Genomic DNA, 17,215 nt, shown 5'->3' with positions numbered 1-17,215 from the left:
AAGAGCGTTGGACTGTATGAGATTTCTCACCAGAAAAGCGTGCAATTGAAAAACGAATTGTTTATTTCTGGAATTCTCCATTTAATATTTTGGACTGCTGTTGACTATGGGTAACTGAAACCATGAAAAGCGAAACCGCAGGTGTGGGGGACAGCTCTACTAATCCTTTCCCTCTGACTGCGGACATGCACAAATACTGCTTTGTTTTTAAAAAGGAAGAAAAAAACTCCACAGATTTCTAGTAGTTCTTGCTAGCACGCCACCTCCCACCTTGCTCTCCCACATCCATTTCCTTTCTGAATCTGCCTTGCCTCTGCCATCTTGTTTCAGTCCTCACTGGCCTATCAAAATCATACTTCTGAAGTAAACCTACACTTCCACGTTTCCTGACCCTTTGTGTTTCATTCCTTTGTGCGGCTGGCCATCCTCTCCTTGAAATTCTTCTGTGACTCTCTGGACCTCAGGCCCCCATGGCACTTTATCCCAGACTCCCTGCCTCTCATTTTCACTTTAGCTTGTTTTCTTCTTGCTCCTAATCGATTGTGTGGTTTACACAATCATGTGGTTCAGTCTATAGTATTTAGCTATATTTTCTTTGTCCCCCTCACCCCTACACATACAAAGAGGTTATCCCCAGCAGCCACCACTTCATTGATGGCACTGAGGTTCATATCACCATATGTAAACTTTTTCTTTTCATATTTCCTTTTCATTTTTCTTTCCATATTTCCTTTTTCTTGAGCTCTGATCTTACTTCTCTGGGTTCTACTAGAGGTTTCCACCTGGAGACCATGTCTTCTCTGTCTCTATATATTTTGAATAGTCGAAGGGTAGGTGTGCTCAGCAGAGAGATGGAGGGAGAGGAGAAGCACCCATGATAGGACGTGGCCATGCCACAATCCCGTCTCCCTGTCTCTCCATCCTTTTGTGATGTTGGACACACACACACACACTCAGCGTGTTTTTCAATCCAGTAAGGTCAGGATTCAAGCTGTGTTTCGTGTGTGATCTGGCTCCCTTAGCCACTAGGCTACAGGGACAGCCCCTTCATGTCTTCTCCAACTGAATACGTCCAAAGCCTCCTTGTCTCATTCATGACATCTCCATTCTTCCTTCCGTCACCCATCCTGGACTCTACGGCAGAACAACTGACTTCCCTCTCATTGCCTTCACTTTAAGGGGAGCTTACTGATAAGTCCTGTTCGATCTTCCCCACGTGCTGGTGATCCTCTTCCCTCTTCCCTGCTATCGTGATCAACCCGTCCAGACCCAGTGCTTCTCTGACTAGATTTTCCAACCTGCATCCGGCATATGATTTTCCTAGACTAAGATACCCACTCACCGCTCAATGGCATTCTCTCACTAAATGCCTTTGTTGGCTCCCTGTTTCTGACAAAGTCAAACCAAAACTTGACTCGTCCACAGTCTTTTTGACACATAACCCTACCCTTTCTTAGCCATATTTTCATTACAACTCCAAATATCCTCCTGTTGTGTCCAGACTGGTTCTCTTGCTTTCTCATGGCCTGATAGAGAACTAACTCCTTACATGGGCACGGACTGGTGTCTTCCATAAAACCTCTCTTGAACAAACGACCTTTCACTAGTCTCGCTCTTTTGAGTCTTTGTACTAATGCATACCACACGTTTTGTATTTAGTTATGTGTCTAACTGTACAACTTGTCACATCAACTCTAATAGTAGGAATTTGAGGGCAGAGATATGGCTGTGGTTTTCTGCAGTGTCAAGTCCAGCCTGGAGCATGTGGCCAGTAAGTACAAACTGATAAATCTATCTCCTTGGGATGTATTTTGATGGCAAAACATGTAGTCACTGATTTGCATCCTGAGATGAACTACATGAGCAAAGGATACTTAAATACTTATTTTTCTAAAATACAATACACTTGTTATTTTGGGATCAATGTATGCTAATGTGTGTCAGCAAGTGGGGTGCGTTTCCTGGACCGCCCTCTTTGCAGAGCCCCTCTGCAGGCTCCATGGACCTCAGACATGCTTTATTTCCTCGTGCGCTCTCAGCCACGGCAGTAGAAGTGCAGAAGTGGCCACTTTGGCTGTAGCCGAGGGTACCAAGGCACGGACAGTGCAGTGTTGAAGCTCTCGTTCAGTCCTAAGTGATTTGTTCTCATCTAGAGCGATGTCACTGCCGAACGTGCCAAACTAAAGGGAATTCACTTCCAGTTTTCTGCCCTGGTTGTCCCAGAGGTCACTGGGAAGTAATGATTTGGAACTCAGGCATGACCCCTGCTGTCTAGTTTTCTAAGATTTGTGCCTCTACAAGTATTACCAACATCCTTCCCCATGTGGAATACACTATAGAAGCCATTACCGTCTGTTAGGTTGTACAAGATGGCACTGGCTCCCGGCTCTAATATGCAGCTCTCCAGCGTCGGGCAGTGGATGTGAAGGCAGTTGACGTTGTCATGAATAGGATCGTGGTAGAAGACGGCCACGTTACAGGAAACTGAAAGGGAAACAGGCCAAGGACAGCTGCAGAGGGATGATTTCCACCACCGAGGAGCTCGGAGGAACCTCTGCTTCCTTCAGAAACATCGATTGTGTATTGCAGTAGATGGCAGGCCTATGGTCAGGCACTTTATAGAACATCATGAATGTTTGTAACTGCTTCTATGACTATGGAAAATTTAAAAAAAAGAAAATATCGGAGCTGACAGGTGGCACGGTAGTTAAGGTGCTGGACTCACACAACCCACTGATTTGAGTTCCAGACCTGGTGACTCGCTTTCTCAGTTTCCCTTTCTTTCTGTCTGTCTTTCTCTGGTCAAATCGTCATCATCATCATCATTAATAAGTAAAATTAAATAATTCTTTAAAACAAAAAAGAAAATACCTATTGATTTTTCTCTAACTTTTAATTGATTTCATTCGCACAGGCTATTTGGAATTATTTTCTAGTCCCAGTATTTTATGTTCATAAAAAAATTCAAATGACTACAGAATCCTGTGGAGATTTATATACCAGATTTCTAGGCGCAGTGCTCTTTCGGAATGCTAAGGTGCTGGGGGTCACCAGGAAAAGAAATAGGAAGATCAGGAGCCAAATGCTATAGCAGAGGAGGGAAGAGTAATGGGAAGGGCAGGAGGTGTAGAGACTGCATTGCAGGGAGAGACACCGCTAGGGGAAAGGAGCGGGCCAAGTGAGCCATCCCCTTCCCCGACTGTAGGTGTGCGCCACCCCACATGCAAAACCGCATCTTACAGAAAAGTCTCTTCAATGTCATATAAAGAGTTGGAGTGGATTGGATTGGTGAGTTGGTGAGGATTTCTTTTTAAGAGAGAGATTTTTGCTCTAGGGTACTTGGAATCACCAGGGACAGAGAGACAGAAAGTGAGAAATCACCCCCGGGGGGCTTGCCTCTCTGCAATCCCTTCTCCTCTATTCTCCTCTGGTTTTTTTTTTTTTTTTTTGGGGGGGGAGGTTTTTGCTATAGGGCGCGTGCGCTCGCCAGGCAGAGAGAGACAGAGAGACAGAAAGCGAGAAATCACCCCCCAGGGGGGATGGCCACGCCGCAATCCCTTCTCCTCCATGCTCCTCTCGGGATCTTGGGCACGCACGCACAGGCGCCCAGCGTGAGTTTAAGCCACCGAGTCCGGGACTCGAACCGCGGTCGACTACGTGGGAGTCCAGCGACATAGCCATTATGCTAACTGCTGGTCCCTCCTCTTGTGATTTTGGGCACACACATCCATAGAATTCTAGTGGCCGGGTATACCACCTGCTTGTGCTCTCTCCCCTTTTCTAAGCAAATTTGTGTCTTAAAAATCTTGTGTGATCTGGAAAACATGAAGTCAGATTTGTCAAGTGCCGATCTTCAATCTGTTTTTCCTATAGCACAAAGCAGATTGCCTCCCCTGCAGGGCCATAGGAACCACGTGACGTGAAGATCCAGGGGCCTAAGGTATCAGCTTCTTTAATAACGTCAGATCAGAGGCTGGTGTGTGGTTGCCAGGCCTCAGCGCCTGCCTAAGGCTGCCCTGGGATTGCGGCTGGCAGCACCTGGCCTGCCTCCGTGTCAGGTACCCTGGGAAAGTTATGTCTCCACCATTACTTCTGGGATACGCTCATGTTTCTGCACTTTTTATTTTTCCAGAAGGAGAAAAAAAAAGGACAAAAGTTAATTATTGATACATTGATGATCTATTATAGATTACAAATACACTCCTCGAGTACTGTCCTGTCAAGTTTAAGAGAAAGGAATGAAAATTTAAAATATTCAAATTTAAGACATTGAAATTATTTTTTAAAATTATTTAATTTTATTTATTATTGTTATTATTTTTCTAATTTCCTATCAGGTAAACGTGCTCACCAGAGATAAACCAGAGAGAGAAGAAAAGTGAGAAAGCAAGCCTCCAAGTCTAGGACTTGAACCATGGTTGGCTGTGTGGGGATCCAGTGCCTTAACCATCACACTACCTGCTGGCCCCAAGAAATTTTAATTTCTAATAAGAAAGTGGTTGGTGCTGCAGAAAATAATTTAAAAAGATGTTTTCCATTCTTTGTACACATTTGAGAGTTGCATCTCTGAGCGAGAGTGTGGCGTTTCCAAGTTCTGCCTTCTAGCTAAACCTGGAATGGGAGGCGAGGGGGTGGCACAGCAGGAACGCAGGACCCGCATGGGAAAGGGGCCGGGTGAGCATCCGAGGGCTTCCCTGAGCATGGCAGACCTGTGGATGTGTGCTGGGGCCAGCTGAGGTTAAGGGTGGGCCAGACCATAGAGACCTCGTTGGGGTTGCTTGTCCCTCTGTCTCTCTTGTGGAAGAAACAAACAAATAAAAATAATAAAAACTGGAATGTTCCATCCTGCCCTTTCTTGTTCTGAGGGAAGGAAAGGTACAACCTGGAAGCTGCAGAAACTCTAATATCATGGAATTGTCCTGGGTGATTGCAGTGTCCCTGAAAGTCCCGTTTCCCCGCTGTGAACTGTCTGGTAAATCCATGCTATGAGAAAATTTAGGAAAGGTACTCCCCCTCCCACACCCCCTCAGGGAAGGCTTACGGAGTTAGGAGCATGTAGATGGTGGCAATCTGGATTGGCTATCTTTTCAAAAATATTTCTGTTCATTAAATGATTGCTCTCTTTGTGCTTGATTAACTTTCAAGGGCTTGGCCCGGGACAGCTTCTCTCTACAGACTCTGGACCGTGTTTCCACAGCCATGTAGCTGCAGTTTCCATCTCAGAACTCTTTAGTGCACAGTTGGGTGAGGCATCAGCAATTAATAAGCTGGTATGAAACTATGGAAAGAAACCAACTTAGAGAAGTATTTTAAGTGCTGTGTTACTTTTGTTGCTCTCCAAGTAGCTTTAAAATGTTTGGGAGACTAAAAAAGCAATGAAAGAAATCTTTAGGCAGTTGTTACGTGAAATGTTCCTAACTCCACACTTTGCTCATGTTATAAAGATGGTGTTTACACTCAGATTCCACATTACAGACAAAAATTTGTAAGAAAGTAGGGAAAATTTTTTCCATGTCATATATATATCTCCCTATTTCTTTTAAAACATGAATCTCACTCAGAATTCCTGTTCAGTACATTCAACATTTGATCAGCCCAAGCGAGCACATTTCAAAAAAAAATTTTTTTTGTAAGGGTTTTTTACTATAGGGCGCGTGTGCTCACCAGAAAGACAGAGAGAAAGAGAGATAGAAAGCAAGAAATCATCCCCCCAGGGGGGATGGCCACGCCACAATCCCTACTCCGTCATTCTCCTCTTGGGATCCTGGGCACACACGCACACGTGCCTGGTGTGAGTTTAAGCCACTGGTCCAGGAGTTGAACTGCAGTTGACTACATGGGAGTTCAGCGACATAGCCATTATGCTAACTGCTGGTCCCGCACATTTCAGAAATTTAACATGACACTAGTATCACCAACATGTACTTTGAAAAGGAAATGGTTATCAACATTTAAAAAATCATATATGTTATATTAATATTTCGGGCTACAAAAATATTGTTAAGTAACCCTGCAGGAAATATTTTTACTTTACTTAGCACTTTGGTGAAGAAAAGAGGAGTTTTGGTTTCCTCTTGGTTCTCTAGCGTTCTAGGACAGTCCTAGGTTTGCAGGCAGCCCAGAGGGCCTGCTCAGTCTCAACGCTTTCCCTGTCTGCACTTCTCTTTCCCCGATCCTCAGGCATCTTCTCTCATCTTTGCCCCTGTTTACCTGGCCTTCAACCTAGTGTTCCTTACTTAGGTCTTTATTCTTGGAAGTCAGCCCCCCCCCTTTTAAAAAGAATTGTTTTTTAATTATATTTATTATTTTAAAATTGGATGAGAGAGACAGAGAGGGCAAGAGAGAAAGTGAGAAAGAAGCCACCAGGTCCAGGACTCAAACCATGGTTGGCCATGTGGGAGTCCAGCACCTTAACCACCATGTCACCTGACCACCCTTGCTCAAACATATCATTAATACTTACCATCTTTCCTAAGGCAGCAGCTCCTACTGCACTTCTGGCCGGTGCTTTCAGAGTAATATTTCAAGAACTGGGCTCCTAGCTTCTGAGACTCCTCCAGGTCAATTAGAAGACCTGGGAAGCGACGAATCCAGCAACCTCTGTAAAAGACTGTGGGAGAGCAGAGAGAGTCTGATGTCCACACCATACTTAGGAGCAATACCACTTCTGCTGTCACCACTGCCACACGCATTTCTCTGGTATGACGGAAGGCTTGGAGAAAGTCTGATTTCCAGACAGAAGCCAGAGCTGACCATCAAGGCTCAGGACAATCTCTGGGACTTCGAAGTGGATTCTATGGGTGAGTTTCCTTGGGACTTTTCTGGAGGCCCATTTACAAAAAGGAGGCCATTCTTTGATGGCATATTGCTTTTACTCTTGTTTCTTCAGTTTGAGCCCCAGATGAACGTGGGACTTGCTGATATTCTTTCTGAACACCTCCCAGGCTATTAGAATGCTGTGTCCCTTAGCCTCTTGGAGATGTGGCTTTTTTCCTCTGCTTTTCTTCTTTCTCTGAAAGTGAATAGTTGCAGACACCTTTTACTCAGTAAATACAAAGACGAGTGGAAATCCTAGTCAAGCGTCTTTCTGAGGAAAACAATAATTTAGTCACTTGACGTCAGATAAAGGAAGGATTTGTTTCACCAGGAACAAGACATCGTTTTGTGAGAGCACTTCTGTGTGCTTTTTAAGGAACCTGTGACTACAGATTTTTTTTTTTTAATCCTCTCTTTGAATTTAGGTTCATTAGAAAACCAGTTTGCACACTGGCTTAAGTTTTTACTAAATTAAAAAGTAAGTAAAAACTCAATTGGAGTAAAATTTAAAATTTTAATTTGCAGTGATTGTTAAAACATTGACTATAGGTCCTGGTCACTTCTTGGGGGCAGCTATGTTTCATAAAGGCCTGTCACAAGCATTCTTCTTCTTTTTTTTTTATCATTTTTTTTCTTTTATGTGGAGAAGTTTTTGCTGTAGGGCGTGTGTGCTCGCCAGAAGGCCAGAAAGAAAGCCAGAAGCCACCCCCAGGGGGGATGGCCACGCTGCAATCCCTTCTCCTCCATTCTCCTCTCGGGATCTTGGGCACACACGCACATGTGCCTGGCGTGAGTTTAAGCCGCCAGTCTAGGATTTGAATCGTGGTCAACTACATGGGAGTCCAGTGACATAGCCATTACACCAACTGCTGGTTCCACGAGCATTCTTCTTAAAAGAAGATCAAAGATTCCAGCAAAAAAACATGCTCACAATGTGAATGGAATACAACCACCACTAAGACGAATACTGTTCAACCAAGAATAAAAAATGTATTGGGTTGTCAGAAAAGCCATGATGCATTTTTGCATATAAAAACATAGAAAAAAATCATGACATTTCCAAAAACCTAGTAATTTATAGTGTTGTGGAATGGGTTCAAGTTGGGGATTGTGTAATCTATTTTCTTTTTCTTCTTTTTTTTTAGAGGGAGATTTTTGCTATAGGGCATGTGCACTTGCTGGAGAGACAGACAGAGACAGAAAGCAGGCAGTCATCCCCCCACCCCCAAGGGGGGTTGGCCAAGCTGCAATCCCTTCCCCATTCTCCTCTCTGGATTTTGGACACTCATGCACATGCACATGCACATGCACATGGTGTGAATTTTAAGCCGTCGGGTCTGGGACTCGAACAGTGGTTGACTATGTGGAAGTCCAGCAACATAACATTAATGCCATCTGCTGGGCCCTGTGTAATCTATTTTCTGGTGTTCATGTTTGACGTTATAAAGGAGACTGCGAAGTACATACATAAAGGCATAGTATCTCTGATTAAAACAGTAGTTGCTGGGGCTGGCAGATGGTGTGGTGGTTGGGATGCTAGACTCCCACATGGCTGACCATGGTTTGAATCCTGGACCTGGAGGCTTGCTTTCTCGCTTTCCCTTTCTCTCTCTTGCTGTCAAATTAAATAATAATAATAATAATAATAATAATAATAATAATAGTAATTGGGACCAGCAGTTAGCGTAATGACTATGTTGCTGGACTCCCATGTAGTCGACCGCAGTTCGTATCCTGGACCCGGTGGCTTGAAACTCACGCCAGGCACGTGTGCGTGCATGCCCAAGATCCCGAGAGGAGAACGGAGAAGGGATTGCAGCGTGGCCAGCCCCCTGGGGGATGATTTCTCGCTTTCTGTCTCTCTGTCTATCTCTGTCTGTCTGGCAAGTACATGCGCCCTATAGCAAAAACCTCTCAAAAAAAAAATGGAATTAAATAAATAAGTCTTTAAAAAAGCAGTAGTTGCTAAGAAATATGCATGAGTTCTGTATTCAGTGATGAGCCTGACTGCAAATTAGTTCAAAGCCTCAAATTGCTACTTTTTTGTATTTATTTTTATAGAAGCCCAAGTGATAATCGGCTTTTTAAAGTACTATACTACTTCTTTAAAAAAAGAAAAACTTTTTCTAACTTGAGATCTGTGTTTCTTTTATATCTTTTTGCACAACTCATTTACTTACTTGACCCCAAAATATTAACAATCTTTGCACTTTCATCTCTCCAAATGTTTCCTAATAACAGGTAGCCTGTTTATCACATATCTGTTGATCTTTAGAAACATATAATACCAATAATCAATAATGAAGAGAGAAATATTTGAGACAGAATAACATTAAAAAGCATTTCACTTTCCTCTGAGTAAAAATGATCATGCACTAACTCCTAGCCTTGTTTAAGCCACCTAAAACATACTAAAAAGGGTAAATATTTCATCCTAATAAATTTCTTATAGAAAGCAAGTTTCAGTCGCTTACCTGCAGTCAGACTGTTCCATGTGTTCTGAGGGGAGAGGGAGGAGAGGTTTTTAATGCCAAAGCCATGAGTAAACGAGTCACCAAAAATGACTGCTTGTTTTCCCCGAGACGCTCTAGCTATTTCTATTAAGAAATGCCCTCAGAATGTGAGCTACCAAGTCCAATTTCTACCTTTCTGACATCCACCTCTTTCAGTCACATTTAATGTAGTTTCTTTTGTGTGGTATGTAATTCTTTGAAGTTGTCAGGTTCCCTGCAGGGATAATGGAACAATCCACAATTATTTAACCCTTTGCTGGCAAATGATATTCAGACAGAGATGAAAGTTTCATTTCAAAGGATCCGCCAGTCCTTGCTTTACAATTTTCAAATCACCACCTTTTTTTTTTTTTTTTTTTTTTTTTTTGTGGTGATGGCATAAACATTAAGTCTGGAAATGGGTCACTTCTTGGGACCAAATATTTTGAAAAGGGAAGATACAGGCGGGATTGCAGGAGCAGAGGGAGGAAGCCCCAGCCTCATGTGTGTCCATGTGAAATGAAATTACCGAAGCAAGGAAGCAATGGCAACTTGGAGCCAAAAGTTGGTATGTAGCGTTTGTTGTGAATCCTATCAACCACCCAGAACCATTACACTATTGCAATGCAGTGTCACATCTCCAAGGAGGCGCTTTTGAGAGGGGTTCAAAAATGAGATTCATACTGTCAAAGATGAAATCACAAATTCAGTTAAAGATCTTTTCTTTTTTAAAAGAACGATTTAAGTTTTATTTATTATTATCATTATTATTTAATTTGCTCTAGTCATGTGTGCTCACCAGAGAGAGACAGAGAAAGTGAGAAAGCAAGCTTCCAAGTCCAGGACTCGAACTGTAGACAGCCATGAGGGAGTCCAGCACCTTAATCACCACACAACCTGCTGGCCATCAGTTAAAAGACCTTAATTCCCTTTTGAGATTCTAGAATCAGGCAATACCTCATTCTGTAAAATAAAATGAACATTCCCATGAGTTGAACAGATAGTCGGTTAGACAGAAAATTCCTGAGGGAAAGCAGAAATAGAAAACAAAGAGTTACTTTCCTTATAAAATTTAAAGCAGAGAGCGTTTCCTTACTGTGCCAGATAAGACCAGTCTGTTTGAGGATTTGGCTATTATCTCTTTCTTCTGATATCTCAGAAAGGTCAGATAAACATACTGGTCTTGGGATTGGCAGGTGCCGTGGCAGGTGAGGCTTGGTATGAGTCGTGGACCTGGTGGCTTGCTTTCTCATTTTTCATCTTTCTCTCTCTCTGGTCAAATTAAAAAATAATAATAAGTAAAATAATTCTTTAAAAAAAAATCTTGGTCTTGATGATGTGGAAACTTCAGCATAAGTAACTCCATTTTGGTTTGGTCTATTGAACCTAATGCAGGAGAACCCAAATCAATGGTTTCCTATGAATTTTTTTAATCAATACTTTAAAAACCACTGTTGTGGGACTAGCAGATGGTGTAATGGCTACGTCGCTGGACTCCCACGTAGTCGACTATGGCTTGAGTCCCGGACCCGGGGGCTTAAAATTAATGCCTCTGGGGGGGGGTTTCTCGCTTCCTGTCTCTCTCTGTCTTTATGGTGAGTACATACGCCTTATAGCAAAAACCTCTCCAAAAAAAAAAAGAGCAAAAAATAAAACCCAAACAAACCACTGTTGTTGTTTTGTTTTTAGATGATTCAGTATCTCTGGCATGATGACCAGGATTTGTATTTCATGTGTCCCAGGTGGTTTCCTAAGATGTTGAAAACACTCATACAGATGTTGAAATGAATGGAATTTTTGCCAATATGAGGATGTTTCACTTGAATGGAACAGACCTGTTGTAAGACCTTGTAGTACCTTGATCTCATTCAGGTTACCTGTATACGTCAATGAAAGGAAAATATTTCAGTTTCTCTTGTTAAAGAAAGTTGTTTTAGGAATAGTAGAGTGGCTAAAAAAGAATGATAAATAATTAAAAAATGATAGTTAAGTAATAGATTAGGTTTACTAAATTCAATACATTTTTGGAAAAAAACTGAGTACTTAAAAAATATTTATATTTAAAAAATAATTATTTATTTAATTTATTAATTAAGTATTATTATTTAGTTTGACCAGAGAGAGACATAGACAGAGAGGGAAACTGAGAAAGCAAGCCGCCAGGTCTGGGACTTGAGCTGTGGTTGGTCATGTTGGAATTCAGCACCATCTGCCAGCTCCTGAAATTGAATATATTAAAGTTGCAAAATGTGTTGTTTACGTAACATTTTTTATCAGTTGATAAAGTTAATGGAAATTGTTTTCTAAAATAGGACCTGGGAAATTTAAACACAATGCCATTATTTTTTCTTAAATATTTTTGTTGTTGTTTTTGCTTATATGAAATTGGTGTATATTCACAGTAAGAATTTAGACCAGGATTCAGACACTGGCCCAGCCTTCGTGCAGGGGTCTGAGAGGCTGACCCACATGGGAAGGTTTCTGGCCTGTGTCTGGAGATCTCCTTGAACATGTCAGATGATTGCCTGCCCATGATCGGGGGCTGAGGCTGAGGGTGATGCCATGTCAAGACCCTGTGAGGGCACCTGCTTCCTATCTCGGTTTCTTTGGCTCATGGAAAAATGAAAAAAGGAAACTGCAAAGAGGGAAAAAATAAAAGAAAGGGAAAAAAAAAGGAATGCAAAGCAAAGGGAGTACAAAAATCTATTCAAGATGTTAATGTCTTGGTAAACATCTTTTTGGATATACCTTTTTTTTAAAAAAGAAATACATGTATATCATTTTACATAAACAGTCTCATACTGTTCTGGAATCAAGTCCCCCCCCCCTTTAAAAATCTAATGTAAAATTATTCTTCACCACATCTAAAGAAAGATTTGCATTAAAAGTTACAATAGCAGGCCAGCAGAAGGCATGGTGGTTGTGGCGCTGGATCTCCACATGGCCCACTGTGGCTCCAGTCCTGGACCTGGTGGTTTGCTTTCTTTCTCTCTCTCTAGTGAGCACTTGTGCCCTACCGAAAAAATAATAATAATAATAAATAAAATTAAATCATTCTTTTAAAAAGTTACAATGGCTCTATTGTATTTTTTCCTTATCCATACCAAAATTTGCTCTGCACCTCAGCTTCCTTAGCTATAAAATATTGTAGAAATAGTATTGAAATCCATGTGAAGTACTTTTAACAGTACCTAATATATATTCAATAAATATTAGCTATTATCATACTTTATGTAATTTTGCAATTTTTGTTATTAAAAGCAATACTGTAATATAGATCTTATACAAGGATTTTTTTTCCCACATGCTAGGTCAGAAGGTATTTTTTCCATAAATTCTTAAATTGCCTGTGTTTGACCATTACTGTAGTCTTTTGTAAAACACACGGTAATGGGGCCAGGAGGTGGCATAGTGGTTAAGGCACTAGACTCTCACATGCCTGACCACAGTTCGAGTCCTGGCCCCAGCAACTTGAAAACTTGAAACACACTGGGCATGTGTGCGTGCCCAGAATCTTTTTTTTGGAGGGTTTTTTTTTTTTTTTTTTTTTTTTTTTTTTTATTGTTGCCGCAAGGCAGAGAGATGGAAAACGAGAAATCACCCCCCAGGGGGGATGGCCATGCCATAGTCCCTTCTCCTCCATTCTCCTCTTGGGATCTTGGGCATGCACACACACAGGCCTGGTGTGTGTTTAAGCCACCGGGTCTGGGACTCGAACCGCAGTCGACTACATGGGAGTCCAGTGACCTAGCCATTATACTAACTGCTGGTTCCCCGTGCCCAAAATGTTGAGAGAATGGATGAGAAGGGATTGTGGCATGACTGTCCTCCCAGGGGGTCATTTCTCACTTTTTCCTCTCTCTCTCTCTCTCTGGTGAGTAGACATGCCTGATAGCAAAAATCTCTAAAACACACATACACACACACACACACACACACACACACACACACACAAAGTGATATCAAGTGCTTGAAGTAAATCACCCAGTAGCACAAAACTCAGTCTTTGTAACTCAATGATCTATCAATAGCAGATTTATACAATTATACCTCCAGTTATATATTTTTTCATGAAGCCTAGAAATATTTTCATTTTTATGCAGATAAAGGCATTTACATTGCTTTGACATTACATTTCTAGCTTAACAGAAAACTTACTGTATGATCTTTTAAAAACTTACTGTATGACTTGATCTTTTGAGATGCTCCTGGTCTTAAATGACGTTATAATCATGTCAGTGGCCAAAAATCTTGCAGGATCAGTGCCCAGTATCGTCAGCCTAACACCCCGGAGTCCCTGTCTGGCCTGACCTTGCCCTAATCATGGGACTGTGCTTGAATTACCTTTCAACTGCACGTTATTCTTTGAGCATGATTTTTTTCAGACTGTTCTAAAAAGGCAAGAAAATACCACTCTGAGGCATATCTATGAGGGCTGGGGAACAAAAGCATCCATTGGTGAAAGGTTCTGAAGAGACAGAGGAGAGACTGAAGGCCTGTTCTTTGTGGCTGACCTACTGAATCTGGCATTGTCACGGAGGCCCGAATACACCCCAGATCCAAGTCTCTTTGGCACAGGGGTGCCTCCCAGCAAAAGTTCTCTTGGCTAATGCCCAATACTGGATGTGGTACTTCACCTTCCCAAGGAAGCCGGGTAAATCCACCTTCACTCACGGCCTCCCCCTAAAAGCTTTCAACTATCTCCTTACCTCCCATCAAGAACAGGAATGTGAAAGGTCATAAGAAAATGGAGTTTAGGGGCTGGTAGGTGGTGTGGTGGTTAAAGACGCTGGACTCCCACGTTGACCACGGTTCAAGTCCTGGACCTGGCAGCTTGCTTTCTCACTTTCTCTCTCTCTCTTTCTCTCTCTCTCTGTGTCTCTCTCTGGTCAAATTAAAGTAAATAAATAAATAAAGTTAAAAAATTCCTTTTTTAAAAATGGAGTTTTATCAGTAATGATTCAAAAGCTAGGTAAAACAATGTGAAGAGTTGGAATTTTTTTTTTCATAGGACCCAAGAAAATTACTGAATAAGACAAATCATAGAGGCATCTTTGCCTCCTTTTTTACTGAGAAGGCCAGAATCTACTAGACATTTCTTTTAAATTTAGTTGCTTGTGTGGTTTCAAAAGACAACAAATTTAGTTTAGAGATCTTAATCAGCTTTTATTTGGAATTCTACAATCCAGCAACACCTCATTTTATAAAGCAGGATCAGTGTTCAGATGAGCTGAGCAGAGGTTGATTTTGTAGTCAGAAAGGGGCTGAGGAAAGCAGAGACAGAAAACAAAAGGTGGATGGGTGGGTTCAGAGTTACTCTCCTTGTAAAGGCAAAGTGAACTTCCTCGTGGCAGCTAATACTGGCCTGTTTGGGGTTTGACTGTTGTTGCTCCTGATTCCTTGGAAAGATGGGAAAGATCCTGGTTTGGTCTTTGCATGCAGGACTTCAGCGTAAGTGACTCCATTTTGGTTTGCCCTGTTTGGCCTAGTGCAGGCACTCAGTTCAAACCAATGGGCTCCTGTGATGGTATCTGACACAGCTGTATTATAAAGAAAATAATGGATGGCAGCACCTCCCTGTGGAGAGCACAAATGTAACCACTGCATGGAAAAGATTTCCTAACTTGCTTTTCTCCCATTTTTCAACCCTTTCTCCTTCCTATTATAAAATGTTAATCAACATTGTAGTATACACCTTGTTTTAAATAGAGGAAATGTATTGGGAACCAGCAGTTAGCGTAATGGCTATGTCGCTGGACTCCCACGTAGTCGACCGCGGTTCGTGTCCTGGACCCGGTGGCTTAAAACTCACGCCGGGCGCGTGTGCGTGCGTGCCCAAGATCCCGAGAGGAGAATGGAGGAGAAGGGATTGCGGCGTGACCATCCCCCCTGGGGGGTGATTTCTCGCTTTCTGTCTCTATGTCTCTCTCTGTCTGTCTGGCGAGCGCACGTGCCCTACAGTGAAAATCTCTCCAAAAAAAAAAAAAAAAACAAATAGAGGAAATGTATTTAAAAAGAAGGTAATATAACATTAATTTGTCATCCAGGAAGAAAGATGAAACTTGTAGCAATAATAATAAAATCCAAACACCTATTGTCTCCCAGTAAAGAACTATTATAGATAGGTCTCAAATCTTGATCTGGGGGAGTTTATGCTTTTTTATTTTCCTTTTTAAAAAAAGATTTCTTGGGGGGACCAGCAGGTGGCATGGCAGTTAAGGGCATTGGACTCCCACATGGCTGACCGTGGTTCAAGTCCCTGACCTGGCAGTGTGCTTTCTCACTTTCCCCTGCCCCCTTCTCAGCCTGTCCCTTTCTGGTCAAATTAAAACAAACAAATAAGTAAATAAAGTTAAATAAAATAATTACTTTAAAAAAATATTTACTGGAACCAGTAGATGGCATAATAGTTAAGTCTCTGGACTCTCACATGGTTGACAGCTGTTTGAGTCCTGAATTCAGAGACTTAAAACTTATGCCCAGCATGTGTGCCTGCATGCCCCAAATCCCAAGAGAAGAAGGGACTGCAGCATGGTCATCCCCCTTGGGGGGTGATTTCTTGCTTTCTGTCTGTCTCTCCAGCAAGGGCAAACACCCTATAGCAAAAAATCTTTCTTTAAAAAAATAATTACTTATTTGTTAATATTAAAATTTTAATTTGCTATAGGGCATGTGTGCTCACCAGAGAGACAGTGAGAGGGAGGGGAAGTAAGGAAGCAAGCTGCCAAGTCCAAGACTCAATCAAGGTTGGCCATGTGGGAGTCCAACACCTGAACCACCACGCCACCTGCTGGCCCCAGTGTATGCTTGTTTTTGTAAAATAAGCGCCGACCCCTTTGTTCCCTTCCAATCCTTACCTCTCCTTCCATCAAAAAGTAATCTAACAATGTTTCTCTCTCTCCCCTTTTGGAATTAATTCATATCTCCTGAGCAACAGAAGGTCCTTCCCATTATTATTTGGGGTGAGCCTTCTAATAGCAAGGTTGGGGGAGAGAGTCTCTTCTAAGAGTCCTCACGTGATGGGAACTTGTATTGGATAAGGGGGATGGCAAGAAAAGCCATGTCTTGGGGCCAGCAGTTAGCCTAATGACTATGTCGCTGGACTCCTATGTAGTCGACCACGGTTCGAGTCCTGGACCCGGTGACTTAAACACACGCTGGGCACGTGCGCAAGATCTTGAGAGGAATGGAGGAGAAGGGATTGCGGCGTGGCCACCCCCTCCACCATCCACCCCTCCACCCCCCAGGGGTGATTTCTCTCTGACTTTCTGAGTCTGTCTCTGTCCCTCTGGCGAGGGCTCCAAAAAAAAAAAAAAAAAAAAAAAGAAAAAAAAAAAAAAAAAAGACCCGACGTCTGTGGGCAAATACGAGCAAAAGCGGCCAGACCTGCACCCAGAGATGACACTCCCTAGTGGCTAGTTCAACCACACCGAGGCAGGAACATGAGGGCCATACAGACACGTTAACAGAAGCACGTGATCTAACTAACTGCGCTGGACCTCGGTCCCTCTCCCTAACAGGGTAACAGGTCCGGCAGCAAGTACCGGCAAGCTCTCTGCTCCCCAGCCCTGGCCCTCGCGTGGGCTGAGCACCGCAGACGCTGCCCTCTGCCCGGAACTTCTGCAAGATGGCTCCTACGGGAGGACCATCCGGAGTCAGCTTAGGTGCCACCTACTCAACCAGTCACAGCTTGTGTGTCCCCGCCCTCTGGGACATCATGCCGGGCTGGGCCCGAGGGCGACCCCAGATGTGATGTCTTTTTGACTCCCTGGGCCCGAGACTCCCTTCGTCCCTTCCCTTCTGGGCTCGTTTCTTTTCCTTTATCCCTCGCAAATCGCCTGCAAGAGGAAGCCAGCTGGCTTCTCGCTCCGCAGCCCCAGAGCATCGCCGCCGCCCCCGGAGGCAGA

General features: G+C 42.8%; 1 protein-coding gene across 1 annotated transcript in view; it reads right to left on the bottom strand.

The window, feature by feature from the left end:
- MANSC4 (MANSC domain containing 4) overlaps positions 1 to 7,028 on the bottom strand; it is a 9,712-nt gene extending 2,684 nt beyond the window's left edge. The window contains exons 1-2 of the mRNA XM_006140256.2: positions 6,464 to 7,028; positions 2,350 to 2,484 (exon numbers count right to left, since the gene is read on the bottom strand). Coding sequence (XP_006140318.1) covers positions 2,350 to 2,484; positions 6,464 to 6,692 — 364 coding nt within the window. The 5' untranslated portion in view covers positions 6,693 to 7,028. The remainder of the gene's footprint in view (positions 1 to 2,349; positions 2,485 to 6,463) is intronic.
- Positions 7,029 to 17,215: the final 10,187 nt, after the last annotated feature.

Source organism: Tupaia chinensis, unplaced genomic scaffold, assembly GCF_000334495.1.
Source record: "Tupaia chinensis unplaced genomic scaffold, TupChi_1.0 Scaffold000028_1, whole genome shotgun sequence".
Lineage (NCBI taxonomy): Eukaryota > Metazoa > Chordata > Mammalia > Scandentia > Tupaiidae > Tupaia > Tupaia belangeri.
Note: the sequence above shows the minus strand (reverse complement) of the source record. Positions and strands in the feature narration are given on the sequence as shown.